Source organism: Mytilus edulis, chromosome 10 (genome assembly GCF_963676685.1).
Source record: "Mytilus edulis chromosome 10, xbMytEdul2.2, whole genome shotgun sequence".
Lineage (NCBI taxonomy): Eukaryota > Metazoa > Mollusca > Bivalvia > Mytilida > Mytilidae > Mytilus > Mytilus edulis.
Genome location: NC_092353.1, coordinates 81,604,043 through 81,622,004, shown reverse-complemented (window position 1 = coordinate 81,622,004; position 17,962 = coordinate 81,604,043). Strand labels below are relative to the sequence as shown.

The following is a 17,962-nucleotide window of genomic DNA, read 5'->3' as shown; positions in this document are numbered from 1 at the left end:
AATTTCAAAAAATTTTAACCAACCATTTTATCAGAAAAATTACACTGGTTATATAGCAGTTTGACAAACACTTATTTTGGTCATTGAGAAGCTTAATATTCCCTTATCAACACAACGTAATCAAAACGTTTAGCTGGTTTTGCAGAGTTATCTCCCTGTAGTGTTAGGTACCACCTTAAGCTTGAATTTGAGCGTCTTTAAGGACTAAATCAGTTCAAATCTTTTACTGAAACTAATTGAATCGACTGAAATAGACACTTCAATGTTTAAAAAGTGTCCAAAATTTTTCATCAGAAGAACCTGAACTTTGAGGCAAAAATCGTCCTTACTATACTTACCTGACCTCTACTCCTTTGAAGTGACAGATTACAAGTTCGATAGACTGGCATCACTTATTACTTAGTTTGAATGACATTTTTTTATATGTTATCAGAACTTATTAGGATAATAGCAAGGAAGTTTTTTTTACACATTTTCAGTTTTCAGTTTTCGTGATATTTATTAACTATGACCTCAAATTAAATCAGCTATAATTAGGTTGTGTCAAGTCACCCAAATATATATCGTTCCTAATAAGAGTAAAAACAATGAAAATTTTAAAATAAAAAACTGAAAGATCCTACGGGTACATGCCAACTTTTCAAAATCACCATGGGGGTTTTAGTGGGCGACAACAATTTCAATGGTTATAATTCTTTGCAGCATTTTTTGCACAAACTGTTTTGTGGTCTAGAAAAGTGTCATATTTGAAAGATGTGCTAACAAACCTTCTTCTTCTGTGTATTTGACTATTTGCATGAAAAGATGAACATGTAGCTAGACTACCCAGATTTATTTTCTTGCGTAAGAATATTAAATGATTGTTATTTTTTTTCAAATTAAAATTACACACAAAGAAGGACATTTATTTGATCCTTGTGAAAAATAAAGAATAGTACATGTACATTGTACTTTAAATAATTTGGTATTTTAATTTAATACAAAAATGACAACTGTAGTGTATGTAAATATCACAAATATATGCCTTATATAGACCTGGAACATTTTTAAATTAATATATTTTTTCACACAGAAAATTATCAACTCAGTCAGTATGACATCTTTTTCATGGCCGCACTGATCCCGTACAATACACAACGTTGTAGGAATGCGTCAAAGAAAAACAGAAAAAAGCCTTGCAAAGTTGTAGGAAGGTGACTCAGAAAAAAATTAAAATAGCCTTGCAACGTTGAAGGACCGAGTGAGTGAGTGTGTCAAAAAAGAAAAGAAAATAGCCTTGCATCGTTGTAGGACATGTAGGAAGGCGACACAGAATTTTTTTTAAATAGCCTTGCAACGTTGTAGAAAGGCATTACAGAAAAAAAATTAAAATAGCCTTGCAATGTTGTAGGAAAGGTGTCACAGAAAAAAATTAAAACAGCCTTGCACCGTTGTCATGGTTGTAGGAAGGCATCAAAGAAAAAAATTAAATAGCCTTGCAACATTGTAGGAAGGCGACACAGAAAAAAATAAAATAGCCTTGCAACGTTGTAGGAAGGCGACACAGAAAAAAATAAAATAGCCTTGCAACGTTGTAGGAAGACAACACAGAAAAAAATAAAACAGCCTTGAAACGTTGTAGGAAGCTTAAGGCGTCACAGAAAAAGGGTCTCACTAATTAGCGACAAGAAGTGTCAAGAAGTGACAAGAAGTGACAAGAAGAATAGTTTTAGCGACAAGAAGACTATTTAGCGACAAGAAAACATTTTTTATTAAATATAAAGAAATATATGCATTTAATATTTTTTTTACGAGCAGAAATAAATTGATATTTTTTTTATTATATTGATAAATGAAGAAAGTAAACATTTGTGAGGAAGAAAGGGATTGTGTAGGTTTTTTTTATTAAATATAAAGAATATATGTTAAAGATAATGAGGCGTGTGTTCCTTGTTTTATTGCTACAATTAACACCTTCAACTTTGTACACGTGTCAGATTATACAACTACACGCGCCAGAATATACAATCATTGTAAATAGTGAACACCTGTTGAAAACTCAAGATTGTCATTAATTTCCTTTAATCTTCAATCAATACTATATGCATAATAAATGATAAAAAGTGTTTCAATTGTTTTTCTATCAATATTAACTTTCTTGTTGCTAAAATTGTTTTCTTTTGTATATTCTTTTAATATTTATTTGGAATAACTAATTTGAATACAAAAAAATATGTATTCTTGTCGCTAAAATTATTCCTGTCGCTAATTAGTACAAACTGTTTTGTGGTCTGTATCACTAATTATCACTAATTACACTTCTGTGTATTTGACTATTTGCATGAAAAGATGAACATGTAGCTAGACTACCCGGATTTATGTGTAAAAAAATAAATCCGGGTAATCTAGCTACATGTTCATCTTTTCATGCAAATAGTCAAATACACAGACGTGTAAATTAATTAGTGATACAGAAGAAAAAATTTAAAATAGCCTTGCAACCTTATAGGAACACAGAAAAAAGTTATAATAGCCTTGCAACGTTGTAGGATTGTGTCAAAGAAAAAAAAATAGCCTATCCTTTACTACATAGTATTATATATACAGTACACAAATTAAACATCATTAGAAACTCGTTTAACCATGTTAACACAATACCTTTAAAAAAGGCGAAAACGTGTGGGTTCGAACTTGAAAAGGGCAACCTAGAAATTATGGAAGCATTCATGATTGGGGCGAACTGGCCCGGATTCCAAAGGCACTTGTTTCTATCCATAGGAAGACCTACTATCAAGGTATATTTACGAGAAGGTACCCAACTACTTTTTTCACCTCTCCGCTTAAAACCCTTATTTCTCTGTCAATTCAGTCTCAATTTTTTTGTTCCATACACCATTAGTAAATATACGTTGATAGTGGGTCTTCCTATGGATAGAAACAAGTGCCTGTGCCGGATAATTTCTCACTCATTCCAACCTAAACTAAAGTAGCTATATTATGTCTATGTTACAGAGCCTTACCAGTGTTAGATTCACTTGAGATGAAAAATAAATACGAAATAAGTTATGTAATGTAGGGGACAAAGTTCATTTGTCACACTGACCCAGATAGATACTGGAAAACTTGATCAATGCGGGATATGGGTTAAAATTTGAACCAAAACAAACAGTTGCGTTTTCGGATGTCGCAATTCTTGTAATTTACGACATCTACAAACTTTACGACTCACTTCCGGTAAACACGTTTTTTGGTGATGAAATCATATGTCATAATTATTTAGTTCCTCTATTTTCCTGCAGTGGGCTACATTTTTTCACAATTCCATAATTTATTCTAGCTTGTATTACGAATATTTTTTCTAATCAGGTAAAGTCATCAATATTTCGTTTGTTATGAAAATCACTAACATTGCAGTGCAAATGACAAAATTATGAATGAGAAAAAGAGAAAAATCATTCCATCTGTCCACTTGGATTTCGTAAAAATACTGAAGACAAAAACTATTTTTGTTTTTAAGGTTTTGTATGGTCATTTATAATGAAGAAAAAAGATATCGCATGCTCATTTCATGAGGTTGACACAAAGAATCATATATTGACTCAGTCTTCACACTTAACCTATGGGGTATCCGGTCGTTCCGGCCTCAAACCGATCCGGCCCCAAGTCAATCCGGCCCAAAGTCGATCCGGCCCAAGTCGATCCGGCCCACGTCGATCCGTCCCCAAGTCGATCCGGCCCCATAATAAAATATGAATTAACTAGATTTTGGTGGAATTTGTCACAAACTTTAACAGTATAAATGGAATTTGAAAAAAGTGTCCGATCGATGATGGATGACAACAGGTCAGTGAAGTATTGGAGTACCAGTTAACGAACTATTTTAAATCCATACGAAAATTAGTGTTATTGTGTCTGTTTGTATCGCAGTTTCTACATTTTTAAATTATGAAGTTATTTTCCATGATAACTTTTACTTTGAATTTCATGGCGATTTTTCTTTTATTCAGTTCACACACAGAATAGCTAAATGAATATTTACAGTCCAATGGACCTATAAAATTTAACGCATAATAATGACTTATTTAATCAAATCATTAGTCTATAATTGGTTTGTTTATTCAACAGTTGTCTGATGAATGTGAACTAAGGTAATGCCACTCGTAATCACTTAATTCAATCCAATACTCACTCAGATTAATTAAAGATACGTAATTTGTTTTTCAACAAGGTCTTTCTAGTTTGATCTTCTGGTTGGTGTATATTATAATAATTATTTGTATGTTTTTTTCAGGTTACTTCATAGGCTTCTATAACATATAAAAATATTCTATTCTATAACACTTTTTTTTTTGTAACATCGGATATAGTCAATATATTTTTCTTATTTTGACAAGTGTGTAGATAAAAAAAAAGTCATATGATATCCATTATTCTTTATTGGAAGAAAACAACAAAACAATGACATTGAATGCACGTTTTCACTCTCTAAAATATAATATCAGCACTCTTTTATAGAAAGGATTCGGCAAACCAAACAACATTTCTCAATTTTAGAAATTTTAAGAACTTAAAAAGAAAAACAAAGTATATAAGATAAGATAAGAGATATTTTATTTTCCAATTATGGGCCCCAAAGGGCATAAACATTACAACATCAATAATTTTTTCATAATACAATACAAACAATGAGATAAAAAAAAAAAAGTTAAACGAGAACTATTTAAGTTCTTAAAGAATACGTAGATAAAGAATCTATAGTATGTTTTTTTTTTTAATACTAATGCATTTTATTGCAAGTGTGTATATATGTATCAGCTTAAAATTTCTAAAATTGAGAAATGTTGCTCAATACGGAACGACCGGATACCGGCTTGTTACAGTAACCGTTCATGTATGTAACTATTTGTTATTATATGTTACAAAAGATGAAAGACTTGTTAGGATCACAGTCAATTGAAAGAAAATGCTAATTACTGCTGATTAATGTTGATGTCTGAATTCTTTAATATACGTTTTAATATAATTATACCCAATAATCTTGAAAACTTGTAATAAAGACATAATCAACCTAGTTGTTTTATACTCATCTAAAGAAAATGTTTTTCAAAGGCCTTTTTCCTTTTTTTTACCGTAACGTTACACCTTTAACATTATAATAAAAAAAATAAACATTTATGAATTACAATTAATATATATTTATTTTTATTCCTTAGAAAAATTTCTTTTTATTGGGGCCGGATCGACTTTACATATGGGCCGGATCGACGTGGGGCCGGATCGACGTGGGACGGATCGACTTGGGCCGGATCAATGTGGGGCCGGATCGACCCGAAAGCACCTATGGCATACGTCACTTCTTGAATCATGTCTTTCACCGGAAAAGGTCGTCAATTTTGCACACCTTTATGACGTCATTTACCAGATAGAAGGCGCGCCTGTATCCATGCTCTATTAAAAGTTTCCAGCACTTTCATAATCATCATTGAGGGGGGATAGGACCTTTATCGGGACTCCGGGATCAGGTGTTTTTAATTTCGGGATTGACCCTTTCGAGATCCCGGAATTCTTAATTCGACTTTCAGGATGTCGGGATTTCAATTTATTTAAATTTGAGACCTCTGGATTGCGAGTTTTTAAGCCCGGGATTTCGGGATCAGGACCCCTCCTACCCTCCCTTAATTATCATTCTGTAGGATACATTTTGTAGTATAGAAATAATTTATGTTCCATAAGTATGTAATCTTGATTCCTGTACGACTGAGGGAAGTTGACTGACCATCTTATTAGATTTTAATTTCCCAAATATTATATGCAGTATAAAATCAACTTTTTGACCGTCAATTCGCAACACAGTGTAAAAAACAAAAACACAAAAAATTGAATATAAATAAAATTCAAATCATATAATCAATTCTAAGTTCTGTGACTCTAGTTATTCTGTGTCAGAAACCTATTATGTGTTAAATATTTAATTACAATCCAAATTAGATTCGTACCAAGCGTGAATAGTGTGTCCAGTTTTGCCCCATCTTTTCAGTGTTGGACATCTGCAGTCGTATCCATCTGCGCTCAGCTTAGCAATTTATTGAATTTTTATAGAATTTAATTTTTGATTTATTAATTACTATATTTCTGTTCAAAGGGAAATAACTCATGTTTTACAAGATTTGTAAAAGACATGATTGTATCAAGATAAATGACTTTTTGGATTTTTTTACTTTTCTTTAGTAAATTGTTTGAAGATTTTATTGGTAGGTTTGTTTGTTTTTTTATGTAGTTTACACTATGACAAGTAATAGATCCATTACAATGAATTTTTAACCTGTAGGGGACTATATATTGCCATGCAATACTCAATGAATGCTTATTGTACATAAAACAGCATTTTATATTTGTATGACTTTAATTCTTCCATATTGTTTGAAAAAAATGTTCCCTCATTTTAAAATTCAGAAACACCCCGTAAATTTCGTTTGATTTTGACACAGTTTTCAACAACTGAAGCACCATATGCATGCTTACACTTTTATACAGGTATTAAACAAAGACCGATAACTTGTGTTTGAAATGTTTTTGTGCAGGAAATGAAAAAGAAGTATTCCCATTCTGGTAAACCAGGATTCAACGTCATCAAAAGGGTTAAGATAGTATGGCTTTAATCAAGTTTCATGTAAAATAAGCCATGTTCATGATGTTCTAGGTCTGTATTTTTCACAGTAACTTTTGGTTGTTGCGATATGTGGTATTTTTATTTTTCTGGGACTACATAGACATAAGAAGATGTGGTATGAGTGCCAATGAAACCACTCTCCATCAAAGTCACAATTAGTAAAAAGTAAATCTTTATAGGTCAAAGTACGGCCTTCAACACAGAGCCTTTGCTCACTTAAGTTATAAAGAGCCCCAAAAATGTCTAGTGTAAAACCATTCAATCAGGAAAGCCAATATTTATAAAAAAAAAAATGAGAAACACTTAGTTACCAACCTTCACCCTAACTGAATATATATATTTATAAGATTATGCTGATCCTTGATATATTTATGATATTCATTTATTTTTCAGTTTGATACAATTATTGACTTGTGCTTTCTTGAGACAGAAGTAATTTATTTAACAAAATGGCTGAAAATGGAACTGCCTACAGCCCTGAAGAGAAACTTGAACTGATCAAAAGAAATTTACAGGTATATTTTACTTTGAAAAGAAATGTTTCGTACATGTGACAAAGATGTGTTTTAGATCGATAATCAATAATATCCTCGAATATGCAAGTTTTCTGCAAACCACAAAAATTGGTACCCACAAAATAAATTAATCCACAGAACAATAAGAAACATTCAAATTTATCATTACATTTCTAGATGATTATCATGATAATAGATATCAAATATTTAGATGGAAACTCCTACTTTCTTGTAATAAACTATTTAAATGAAGGCTTATAAGTAGTAGAAACAGATACACACTGAAAAACAAAATAGAGGATGATGATCATTTCTTTCTCAAATGCACATATTTCATATATTTTGAAACCTTCTGAAAGGAAGTAAAACAAATGATCCCTTTAAACAATTTTTTCAAACACTGCCATAACTGACCTGCCACTTAATGAGATTGAATAGATATTGAAGTCAAATTAACTGTAATCAATAGAAATGTCTAGAGTTGACTGGAGTTTATTTTTCTGATATGTTGATATCTAATTGTTTAGTTAAATATCCTTTGAAAATGTTTTTTTAATAGGAAGTTCTGGGTGAAGACAGGATCACACCAATTATAAAGGAAAGAGACTTGAAAATCTATTGGGGAACAGCTACAACAGGCAGACCACATGTTGCCTATTTTGTTGCCATGTCAAAAGTTGCTGATTTCTTACATGCAGGGTGTGAGGTAAGCCTATTTTGTTGCCATATCAAAAGTTGCTGATTTCTTACATGCCGGGTGTGAGGTAAGCCTATTTTGTTGCCATGTCAAAAGTTGCTGATTTCTTACATGCCGGGTGTGAGGTAAGCCTATTTTGTTGCCATATCAACAGTTGCTGATTTCTTACATGCTGGGTGTGAGGTAAGCCTATTTTGTTGCCATGTCAAAAGTTGCTGATTTCTTACATGCTGGGTGTGAGGTAAGCCTATTTTGTTGCCATGTCAAAAGTTGCTGATTTCTTACATGCCGGGTGTGAGGTAAGCCTATTTTGTTGCCATGTCAAAAGTTGCTGATTTCTTACATGCCAGACGTGAGGTAAGCCTATTTTGTTGCCATGTTAAAAGTCTCTTATTTTTACATGCTGGGTGTGAGGTAAGCCTATTTTGTTGCCATGTCAAAAGTTACTGATTTCTTACATGCTGGGTGTGAGGTAAGCCTATTTTGTTGCCATGTCAAAAGTCTGATTTCTTACATGCCGGGTGTGAGGTAAGTTTATTTTGTTGCCATGTCAAAAGTCTCTGATTTCTTACATGCTGGGTGTGAGGTAAGTCTATTTTGTTGCCATGTCAAAAGTCTCTGATTTCTTACATGCCGGGTGTGAGGTAAGCCTATTTTGTTGCCATGTCAAAAGTTGCTGATTTCTTACATGCCTGGTGTGAGGTAAGCCTATTTTGTTGCCATATCAACAGTTGCTGATTTCTTACATGCCGGGTGTGAGGTAAGCTTATTTTGTTGCCATGTCAAAAGTTGCTGATTTCTTACATGCCGGGTGTGAGGTAAGCTTATTTTGTTGCCATATCAACAGTTGCTGATTTCTTACATGCCTGGTGTGAGGTAAGCCTATTTTGTTGCCATGTCAAAAGTTACTGATTTCTTACATGCTGGGTGTGAGGTAAGCCTATTTTGTTGCCATGTCAAAAGTTGCTGATTTCTTACATGCTGGGTGTGAGGTAAGCCTATTTTGTTGCCATGTCAAAAGTTGCTGATTTCTTACATGCCTGGTGTGAGGTAAGCCTATTTTGTTGCCATGTCAAAAGTTACTGATTTCTTACATGCTGGGTGTGAGGTAAGCCTATTTTGTTGCCATGTCAAAAGTTGCTGATTTCTTACATGCTGGGTGTGAGGTAAGTCTATTTTGTTGCCATGTCAAAAGTTGCTGATTTCTTAAATGCCGGGTGTGAGGTAAGCCTATTTTGTTGCCATGTCAAAAGTTGCTGATTTCTTACATGCCGGGTGTGAGGTAAGCCTATTTTGTTGCCATGTCAAAAGTTGCTGATTTCTTACATGCCTGGTGTGAGGTAAGCCTATTTTGTTGCCATGTCAAAAGTCTGATTTCTTACATGCCGGGTGTGAGGTAAGTTTATTTTGTTGCCATGTCAAAAGTCTCTGATTTCTTACATGCTGGGTGTGAGGTAAGTCTATTTTGTTGCCATGTCAAAAGTCTCTGATTTCTTACATGCCGGGTGTGAGGTAAGCCTATTTTGTTGCCATGTCAAAAGTTGCTGATTTCTTACATGCCTGGTGTGAGGTAAGCCTATTTTGTTGCCATATCAACAGTTGCTGATTTCTTACATGCCGGGTGTGAGGTAAGCTTATTTTGTTGCCATGTCAAAAGTTGCTGATTTCTTACATGCCGGGTGTGAGGTAAGCTTATTTTGTTGCCATATCAACAGTTGCTGATTTCTTACATGCCTGGTGTGAGGTAAGCCTATTTTGTTGCCATGTCAAAAGTTACTGATTTCTTACATGCTGGGTGTGAGGTAAGCCTATTTTGTTGCCATGTCAAAAGTTGCTGATTTCTTACATGCTGGGTGTGAGGTAAGCCTATTTTGTTGCCATGTCAAAAGTTGCTGATTTCTTACATGCCTGGTGTGAGGTAAGCCTATTTTGTTGCCATGTCAAAAGTTACTGATTTCTTACATGCTGGGTGTGAGGTAAGCCTATTTTGTTGCCATGTCAAAAGTTGCTGATTTCTTACATGCTGGGTGTGAGGTAAGTCTATTTTGTTGCCATGTCAAAAGTTGCTGATTTCTTAAATGCCGGGTGTGAGGTAAGCCTATTTTGTTGCCATGTCAAAAGTTGCTGATTTCTTACATGCCGGGTGTGAGGTAAGCCTATTTTGTTGCCATGTCAAAAGTTGCTGATTTCTTACATGCCTGGTGTGAGGTAAGCCTATTTTGTTGCCATATCAAAAGTTGCTGATTTCTTACATGCTGTTGCCAGATCTTTTCTTTGCCAATGTGAGACAAGTACATGGACATATGCCACTATTTTACATTTTTGACAAAAATAACAGAAATTTAATAGGAGAATCAGTATGTACATGTATAGAGAAACAGCTTAAACAGACAAACCATGTGTTGCCCATATCTTTGCCATGGAAAAAAGGCAGATTTTTTCTTGATATGAGATTGCTATTGTGAAACAGTTAAGACATGCAAACTGCATGTAAAATGTCCCATAACTCTTTCCAAAGATATTTTATGAGTGTTAGATAATTACATTACTGCAGAACAACATACACCCATCATAGTTGTAAGGTCATGCCAATAAAAGCATTGCTGCATGTAAATTTATAAAGCATTGCTGCATGTAAATTTATAAAGCATTGCTGCATGTAAATTTATAAAGCATTGCTGCATGTAAATTTATAAATCATTGCTGCATGTAAATTTATAAATCATTGCTGCATGTAAATTTATAAATCGTTGCTGCATGTAAATTTATAAAGCGTTGCTGCATGTAAATTTATAAAGCGTTGCTGCATGTAAATTTATAAAGCATTGCTGCATGTAAATTTATAAAGCATTGCTGCATGTAAATTTATAAAGCGTTGCTGCATGTAAATTTATAAATTGCTGCATGTAAATTTATAAAGCGTTGCTGCATGTAAATTTATAAAGCGTTGCTGCATGTAAATTTATAAATCATTGCATGCACTTTTTATTGTGATTTTTCGAATGCCATTAATAGACAAATAATTTATTACGATTTCAGGAAAATCTGCATACAAATATGTGTATCAGATATCAGAATGTTTTATCATATGCACCAAGTCGTATTATTCACATTCACAAAAACCTCGCAATAATTTCTGAAATTACAATACATAGATGAGAAATATTAGATTGTTTTCTGTTTCCTAGGTAACCATTTTGTTTGCTGATCTCCATGCCTACTTGGATAACATGAAAGCACCCTGGTCATTGCTGCAGTTGAGGGAAAAATATTATGAAGCCATTATCAAGGCAATGTTAAAATCTATAAATGTGCCACTAGAAAAGCTGAAGTTTGTCAAAGGAACAGATTTTCAGCTGAGCAAGTGAGTAATATAAATAAGGAGTACACAGAGAAATTTTGTAAAAAATCTTATCTTTTGACACTTTTGATGATACAGTTAACCGCCCAATTATAATCTTTTTGTTTGGTTGAAATAATTGAAGTACTGTAAGGTCTTCCAAATATTATGAATATATTCCATGTATACATTCACCAATAAGTTAAATTCAAGAGAAGGATTATGTTGACATACACCATAGGAAGCTTTTTATGATTAAGAGATATTATGTCTGAAGCAAAACTTAGATATACATTTTCAATTTCAGTATTTTTCTGATAGATGGCAAGACATGGTTCTGCACAACTTTTTACACATTTTAAAAAAAACACAAACAGAACCAATATGGTGATTCAGTTAAAATGGATCTTTCTTAAATTATTCACTGTAAAATATCGCTACTAGTCATTAGGTCCCTACCAATGAAGTTGAAGGGGACATTAGGATTGCACTTCGTTCGTCTGTCTGTCCATCAGTCAGTTGGGCAAATCAGTTTTCCACACTTTTTTCTTCATCCTTATATATATTTATGTATTTCTAGGACTTTTACATGATAAAATTCTAAATTCACCTTTCCTTGTTTAATGTTACTTAATTTATTGCTACAGGGAATATACATTAGATGTATACAGACTGTCATCATTGGTTACAGAACATGACGCCAGGAAGGCTGGAGCTGAAGTTGTCAAACAGGTCCAACATCCATTGTTAAGTGGTTTGTTATATCCAGGACTACAGGTAATTATAAAAAAAGAAGATGTGGCATGATTGCCAATGAGACAACTAAGTCTGTGTTTGTATTATAACATGAGTTTTCACATAGGTCTTTTGTCCAGATATTAAGTGTTTGTTTTTTCTTATGCATTATCAAATATTAGAGTGTAAAATAAAAAACTTGTTGGAATCGAACATCAAATTTCAATTTACATTTGGCTGTCATTCCCAGTTGTATGTGAAGTTCATGAATTGTTTCTCAGTCTCTACAGTGTTATGTGTTGTGTTTTGTATACTTTTGTTAGTCTTTTCTTTTTTATTCCCCATTTATGGGCATTATATTTTCTGGTCAGTGCATCCATTTGTCTTTCTGTCCGTCCGTCTGTCTGTGCCGCTTCAGGTTAAAGTTTTTGGTTGAGGTAGTTTTTGATGAAGTTGAAGTCCAATAAAATTGAAACTTAGTATGCATGTTTCCTATGATATGTCTTTCTAATTTTAATGCCAAATTAGAGATTTTCTCCCATTTTCACGGTCCATTGAACATGGAAAATGAAAGTGCGGATGGGGCATCCGTGTACTACAGACACATTAGTGTTTAGCCATGGTATTGTCAGTTTTTCTTCCACATATGAATTTAAATATTACTTTGCTTTCTCAATATTGTACAGAATATACATTTGGTATTTGCCACTGTATTTTGAACATACAATTATTTATTTATCATCCTACAGGCTTTAGATGAAGAATATTTGAAAGTTGATGCACAGTTTGGTGGTGTTGATCAGAGAAAGATATTCACCTATGCTGAAAAGGTAGGCAAAATAGCTACAGGAACATTATAAAAAATTTACTAGGATTAGAAACTGTGACAGCGTAAGATATTGACTTTATCCCCCATTTTTGTGCCCCATTTATGGGCTCTATGTTTTCTGGACTCAGTGTCTAATAGTTTGTCAGTCTGTCCCGCTTCAGGTTCTAGTTTTTGATGGAGTTTTAGTCCTATCAACTTGCAACTAAGTACACATGTTCCCTATGATATGATCTTTCTAATTCTTTTGCAAATTAGAGTTTTTACACCATTTTCACATTCCACTGAACTTAGAAAATGATTGTGCAGATGGGGCATCCATAAGTTTTGTCCTTTTAAAGACCCATTGATCACTTATTATCTTAAGAAAATATTTGGGTTCTTTAACCTAATTATAAAGGTGAAAACCAGGGCTGTTATAGAATTAAATGGATGGGGGCATGATAGACACTTTTTAGCTCACCTGGCCCAAAGGGCCAAGTGAGCTTTTCCCATCACTGCGTCCGGCGTTGTCGTCCGGCGTCGTTAACTTTTACAAAAATCTTCTTCTCTGAAACTACTGGGCCAAATTTAACCAAACTTGGCCACAATCATCATTTGGGTATCTAGTTTTTAAAATGTGTCCGGTGACCGGGCCAACCAACCAAGATGGCCGCCATGGCTAAAAATAGAACATAGGGGTAAAATGCAGTTTTTGGCTTATAACTCAAAAACCAAAGCATTTAGAGCAAATCTGACGAGGGTAAAATTGTTTATCAGGTCAAGATCTATCTGCCCTGAAATTTTCAAATGAATCGAACGCCCCGTTGTTAGGTTGCTGCCCTAAACTGGTAATTTTAAGGAAATTTTACTGTTTTTGGTTATTATCTCGAATATTATTATAGATAGAGATAAACTGTAAAGAGCAATAATGTTCAGCAAAGTAAGATTTACAAATAAGTCAACATGACCGAAATGGTCATTTGACCCCTTTAGGAGTTATTGCCCTTTTTAGTCTATTTTTAACCATTTTTTGTAAATCTTAGTAATCTTTTACAAAAATCTTTTCCTCTGAAACTACTGGGCCAAATTAATCCAAACTTGGCCACAATCATTTTTGAGGTATATAGTTTTTAAAAATATGTCCGGTGACCCGGCCAACCAACCAAGATGGCCGCCATGGCTAAAAATAGAACATAGGGGTAAAATGCAGTTTTTGGCTTATAACTCAAAAACCAAAGCATTTAGAGCAAATCTAAGGGGAAAAATTGTTTATCAGGTCAAGATCTATCTGCCCTGAAATTTTCAGACGAATCAGACAACCCTTGGTTGGGTTGCTGCCCCTGAATTGGTAATTTTAAGGAAATTTGGCTGTTTTTGGTTATTTTCTTCAATATTATTATAGATAGAGATAAACTGTAAACAGCAATAATATTTAGCAAAGTAAGATTTACAAATAAGTACAGATGACTGCAATGGTCAATTGACCCCTTAAGGAGTTATTGTCCTTTATAGTCAATTTTTAACAATTTTTCATAAAATTTGTAAAATTTTACTTACACTTTCCACTGAAACTACTGGGCCAAGTTCATTATAGATAGAGATAATTGTAAGCAGCAAGAAGGTTCAGTAAAGTAAGATGTACAAACACATCACCATCACCAAAAAACAATTTTGTCATGAATCCATCTGCTTCCTTTGTTTAATATTCACATAGACCAAGGTGAGCGACACCCTAGTTTAAGCCCCTGTCATCCTGTAATATTATATTTTATTTAACAAAATTATAAGTACAACACAACCACCCGCAATGAATATTTTGAATGCCTCCCACCCCATCGTGATCAATTTGGAACATCCCTCAGTTAAATATGAGGGAAATTAAGTCACTTTAAACTTTGGAACATAGATATATTTACTTCAAGACTTTTGAATAGACCAATTTGAATAAAATTTAAATAAGAACTGACCAATCACAAGAAAAATATTAAACACCTCTAACTTACATAATTAATTTCTATTTTTAGTACCTGCCACATTTAGGATATACCAAAAGAATACATTTCATGAACCCTATGGGTAAGTTTACATTTTTTCTTCAATACAATTTTTATATACTTATATAGCAGATGTATATTTGGTTCATTTATTTTCACGGGATAACAGATTTTCATTGGGAGGGGGGAAAGAGAATTGTGTTCTCTTCTTTCAACCATGAATAGCAGTAAAAATGATGAATTTACTTCATGATATAGATTCTACCACTGCTTCAAATTTGACTTGATAATTCTCAATTCATTGCCATTCAGTTATGTTATCAAATTCAAAACTTCATGATGGTAAAGCTATTTAAATGTAAGAAATTTCAACATTATACAACTGAATCTTATGTACCAAAGAAAATACTAACAAAAGTGTTGTTTTTGCAGTTCCTGGTTTGACTGGTAGTAAAATGAGTTCATCAGAGGAAGATTCTAAAATAGATTTACTTGACACTGCAGCCCAGGTCAAGAAGAAATTAAAGATGGCCTTTTGTGAACCTGGAAATATAACAGAAAATGGCCTGTTGTCCTTCTGTAAACATGTCCTCTATCCAATCACATGCAAAGAAGGTAAGTTTGGATAATGAATATTCATAATATCATGTGATAGTTATATCCAATCACATGTAAAGAAGGTATAAGTTTGGATAATGAATATTCATAATATCATGTGATTGTTATATCCAATCACATGTAAAGAAGGTAAGTTTGGATAATGAATATTCATTATATCATGTGATAGTTACAAATGTATATCCAATTACATGTAAAGTAGGTAAGTTTGGAGAATGAATATTCATAATATCATGATAGTTATATCCAATCACATGTAAAGAAGGTAAGTTTATATAATGAATATTCATTATATCATGTGATATTTATTAGACGACCTACTTGATTCAATTTATGCAACAGATTACACATTCAAATGCAGCCTAATAATGGTATGGTGTTGTCGTCAGACATGGTCTAATTTCCAGACAATAACTTAGGTATAAGTGTTTGGATCTCTATGAAATGCACCACAAGGTTCCATATCACTAAAAAGGGAGATTGGGATTGAATTTGGGATTAAATGGTCCTATATATAACCGTATCAGAATTTTTTTAGCCAAAACAATTTTCTAGGTTCCAGACATAAACGGGATTCATTTTCCAAATAAACACAGAATGGAAACTTTGGGCTGTTTCTTCAATAAATATAGGTGAGAGAAAAAAAAATGTCAAAAAAGGTTAATTTTGGGTACCCTCAAATTAACAAACTTATTTAATATTGTACTGAACACATGAACCCTAACCATTTAAAACTACAATTAAAAAATAAATCTGAAAAAGTATTAAAACAGGCAGTAAATAGTGAAAAGATTTACAGCCTATTCCATTGAGTGTGTAGGTAAAGGTAATAGCTATAGTTAGCTTGTTTGCTAGCTGAACTGTAAAGTCATAATTGGATTAGGTAATCTACCCCTCTTTAAGAGCAGACTAGTCTGACCGATAACTAATCTATCTGCCTGTTGGACTAAACTACTTTGAAAGGAGGGTAGTATACCTTACCTAATAATGACTTCACTGTTCAGCTAGCTAACTAAACATATTTACCTTCACCTACACACTCAATGCAATCGGCTGTAATGACTAATAGAATTGCAAATATTTGTACATATTTATTGATAGCTGCATATATGTATTTGTAACCATTTCTATTTTTAGGTTTCACAGTGGTTAGGAAGGAAGAATTTGGTGGAAACGTAACATACAAGAAGTTCCAGGAACTGGAAGATGCTTTTGCTAAAGAGGTAATGAATAGCAACAAAATAAGTATGGTGCATCTTAATTAAAAAGACAGGCAGAAATAAAATATTAAAGAAGAATGTGTTAAGGACACATATGCCAATGCTCAAGCTTCAAACAAACGAAAGTGGGACAGGCTTGCACATGAACTGACCAAATTATTTATTCTTTTAGGAGGTGCTCCCTGGTGATTTTGACTCGCACATGAACTGACCAAATTATTTTATTCTTTTAGGAGGTGGACCCTGGTGATTTTGACTTGCACATGAACTGACCAAATTATTTATTCCTTTAGGAGGTTCCCTCTGGTGATTTTGACTGGCACATGAACTGACCAAATTATTTTAATCTTTTAGTAGGTGCACCCGGGTGATTTTGACTTGCACATGAACTGACCAAATTATGTTATATTTGGAGGTGCACCCTGGTGATTTTGACTCGCACATAAACTGACCAAACTATTTATACATTAAGGAGGTGCACCCTGGTGATTTTTACTTGCACATGAAGTGACCAAATTTATTTTATACATTTAGGAGGTGCACCCTGGTGATTTTTACTTGCACATGAAGTGACCAAATTTATTTTATACATTTAGGAGGTGCACCCTGGTGATTTTTACTTGCACATGAACTGACCAAATTATTTTATACAATTAGGAGGTGCACCCTGGTGATTTTACTTGCACATGAAGTGACCAAATTTATTTTATACATTTAGGAGGTGCACCCTGGTGATTTTTACTTGCACATGAACTGACCAAATTATTTTATACATTTAGGAGGTGCACCCTGGTGATTTTTACTTGCACATGAACTGACCAAATTATTTTATACATGAAGGAGGTGCACCCTGGTGATTTTTACTTGCACATGAACTGACCAAATTTATTTTATACATTTAGGAGGTGCACCCTGGTGATTTTGACTCGCACATAAACTGACCAAACTATTTATACATTAAGGAGGTGCACCCTGGTGATTTTTACTTGCACATGAACTGACCAAATTATTTTATACATTTAGGAGGTGCACCCTGGTGATTTTTACTTGCACATGAACTGACCAAATTATTTTATACATTTAGGAGGTGCATCCTGGTGATTTAAAGGTATCTGTAGAGAATTACCTGAATCAGCTGTTGGATCCTATTAGGAAGGAGTTTGAAACACCTGAACTAAAGAAACTGACTAGTCAAGCCTATCCTGTGGAGAAAAAAAGTAAGATAATGTCTTTCGTTGTACGCTATTAGGACTAAAAGCGTAATATATACTGTGGATTCATTAATATATTTTGGAGTCAAATTTTCGTGGATTTGGTAAGAACAAGCTTAAGGGAACGCTAAAGTTAAATGTTCACCGAAATACTAATTTTCCATAGGAATGTATG

The 17,962-nt window shown here is 33.5% G+C and overlaps 2 protein-coding genes across 6 annotated transcripts in view; one reads left to right on the top strand and one right to left on the bottom strand.

Annotated features, from left to right (window-relative positions):
- LOC139492025 (1-acyl-sn-glycerol-3-phosphate acyltransferase gamma-like) overlaps nucleotides 1-3,197 on the bottom strand; it is a 57,458-nt gene extending 54,261 nt beyond the window's left edge. Inside the window, exon 1 of one of the 3 annotated variants that reach the window (XM_071280076.1) lies at nucleotides 3,083-3,197. The gene's annotated coding sequence lies outside the window, so the exon portion shown is untranslated. Of the gene's footprint in view, nucleotides 1-338; nucleotides 422-2,999 lie in introns of those variants that run through there. The other 2 variants (XM_071280075.1, XM_071280077.1) reach the window with 2 other exon arrangements.
- Nucleotides 3,126-17,962, top strand: part of LOC139492024 (tyrosine--tRNA ligase, cytoplasmic-like) — a 29,645-nt gene continuing 14,808 nt past the window's right edge. Inside the window, exons 1-10 of one of the 3 annotated variants that reach the window (XM_071280073.1) lie at nucleotides 3,126-3,213; nucleotides 7,043-7,164; nucleotides 7,724-7,870; nucleotides 11,050-11,225; nucleotides 11,849-11,978; nucleotides 12,686-12,766; nucleotides 14,769-14,820; nucleotides 15,171-15,353; nucleotides 16,494-16,579; nucleotides 17,661-17,793. In XM_071280073.1, coding sequence (XP_071136174.1) covers nucleotides 7,099-7,164; nucleotides 7,724-7,870; nucleotides 11,050-11,225; nucleotides 11,849-11,978; nucleotides 12,686-12,766; nucleotides 14,769-14,820; nucleotides 15,171-15,353; nucleotides 16,494-16,579; nucleotides 17,661-17,793 — 1,054 coding nt within the window. In that variant the 5' untranslated portion in view covers nucleotides 3,126-3,213; nucleotides 7,043-7,098. Of the gene's footprint in view, nucleotides 3,346-7,042; nucleotides 7,165-7,723; nucleotides 7,871-9,963; nucleotides 10,012-11,049; nucleotides 11,226-11,848; nucleotides 11,979-12,685; nucleotides 12,767-14,768; nucleotides 14,821-15,170; nucleotides 15,354-16,493; nucleotides 16,580-17,660; nucleotides 17,794-17,962 lie in introns of those variants that run through there. The other 2 variants (XM_071280072.1, XM_071280074.1) reach the window with 2 other exon arrangements.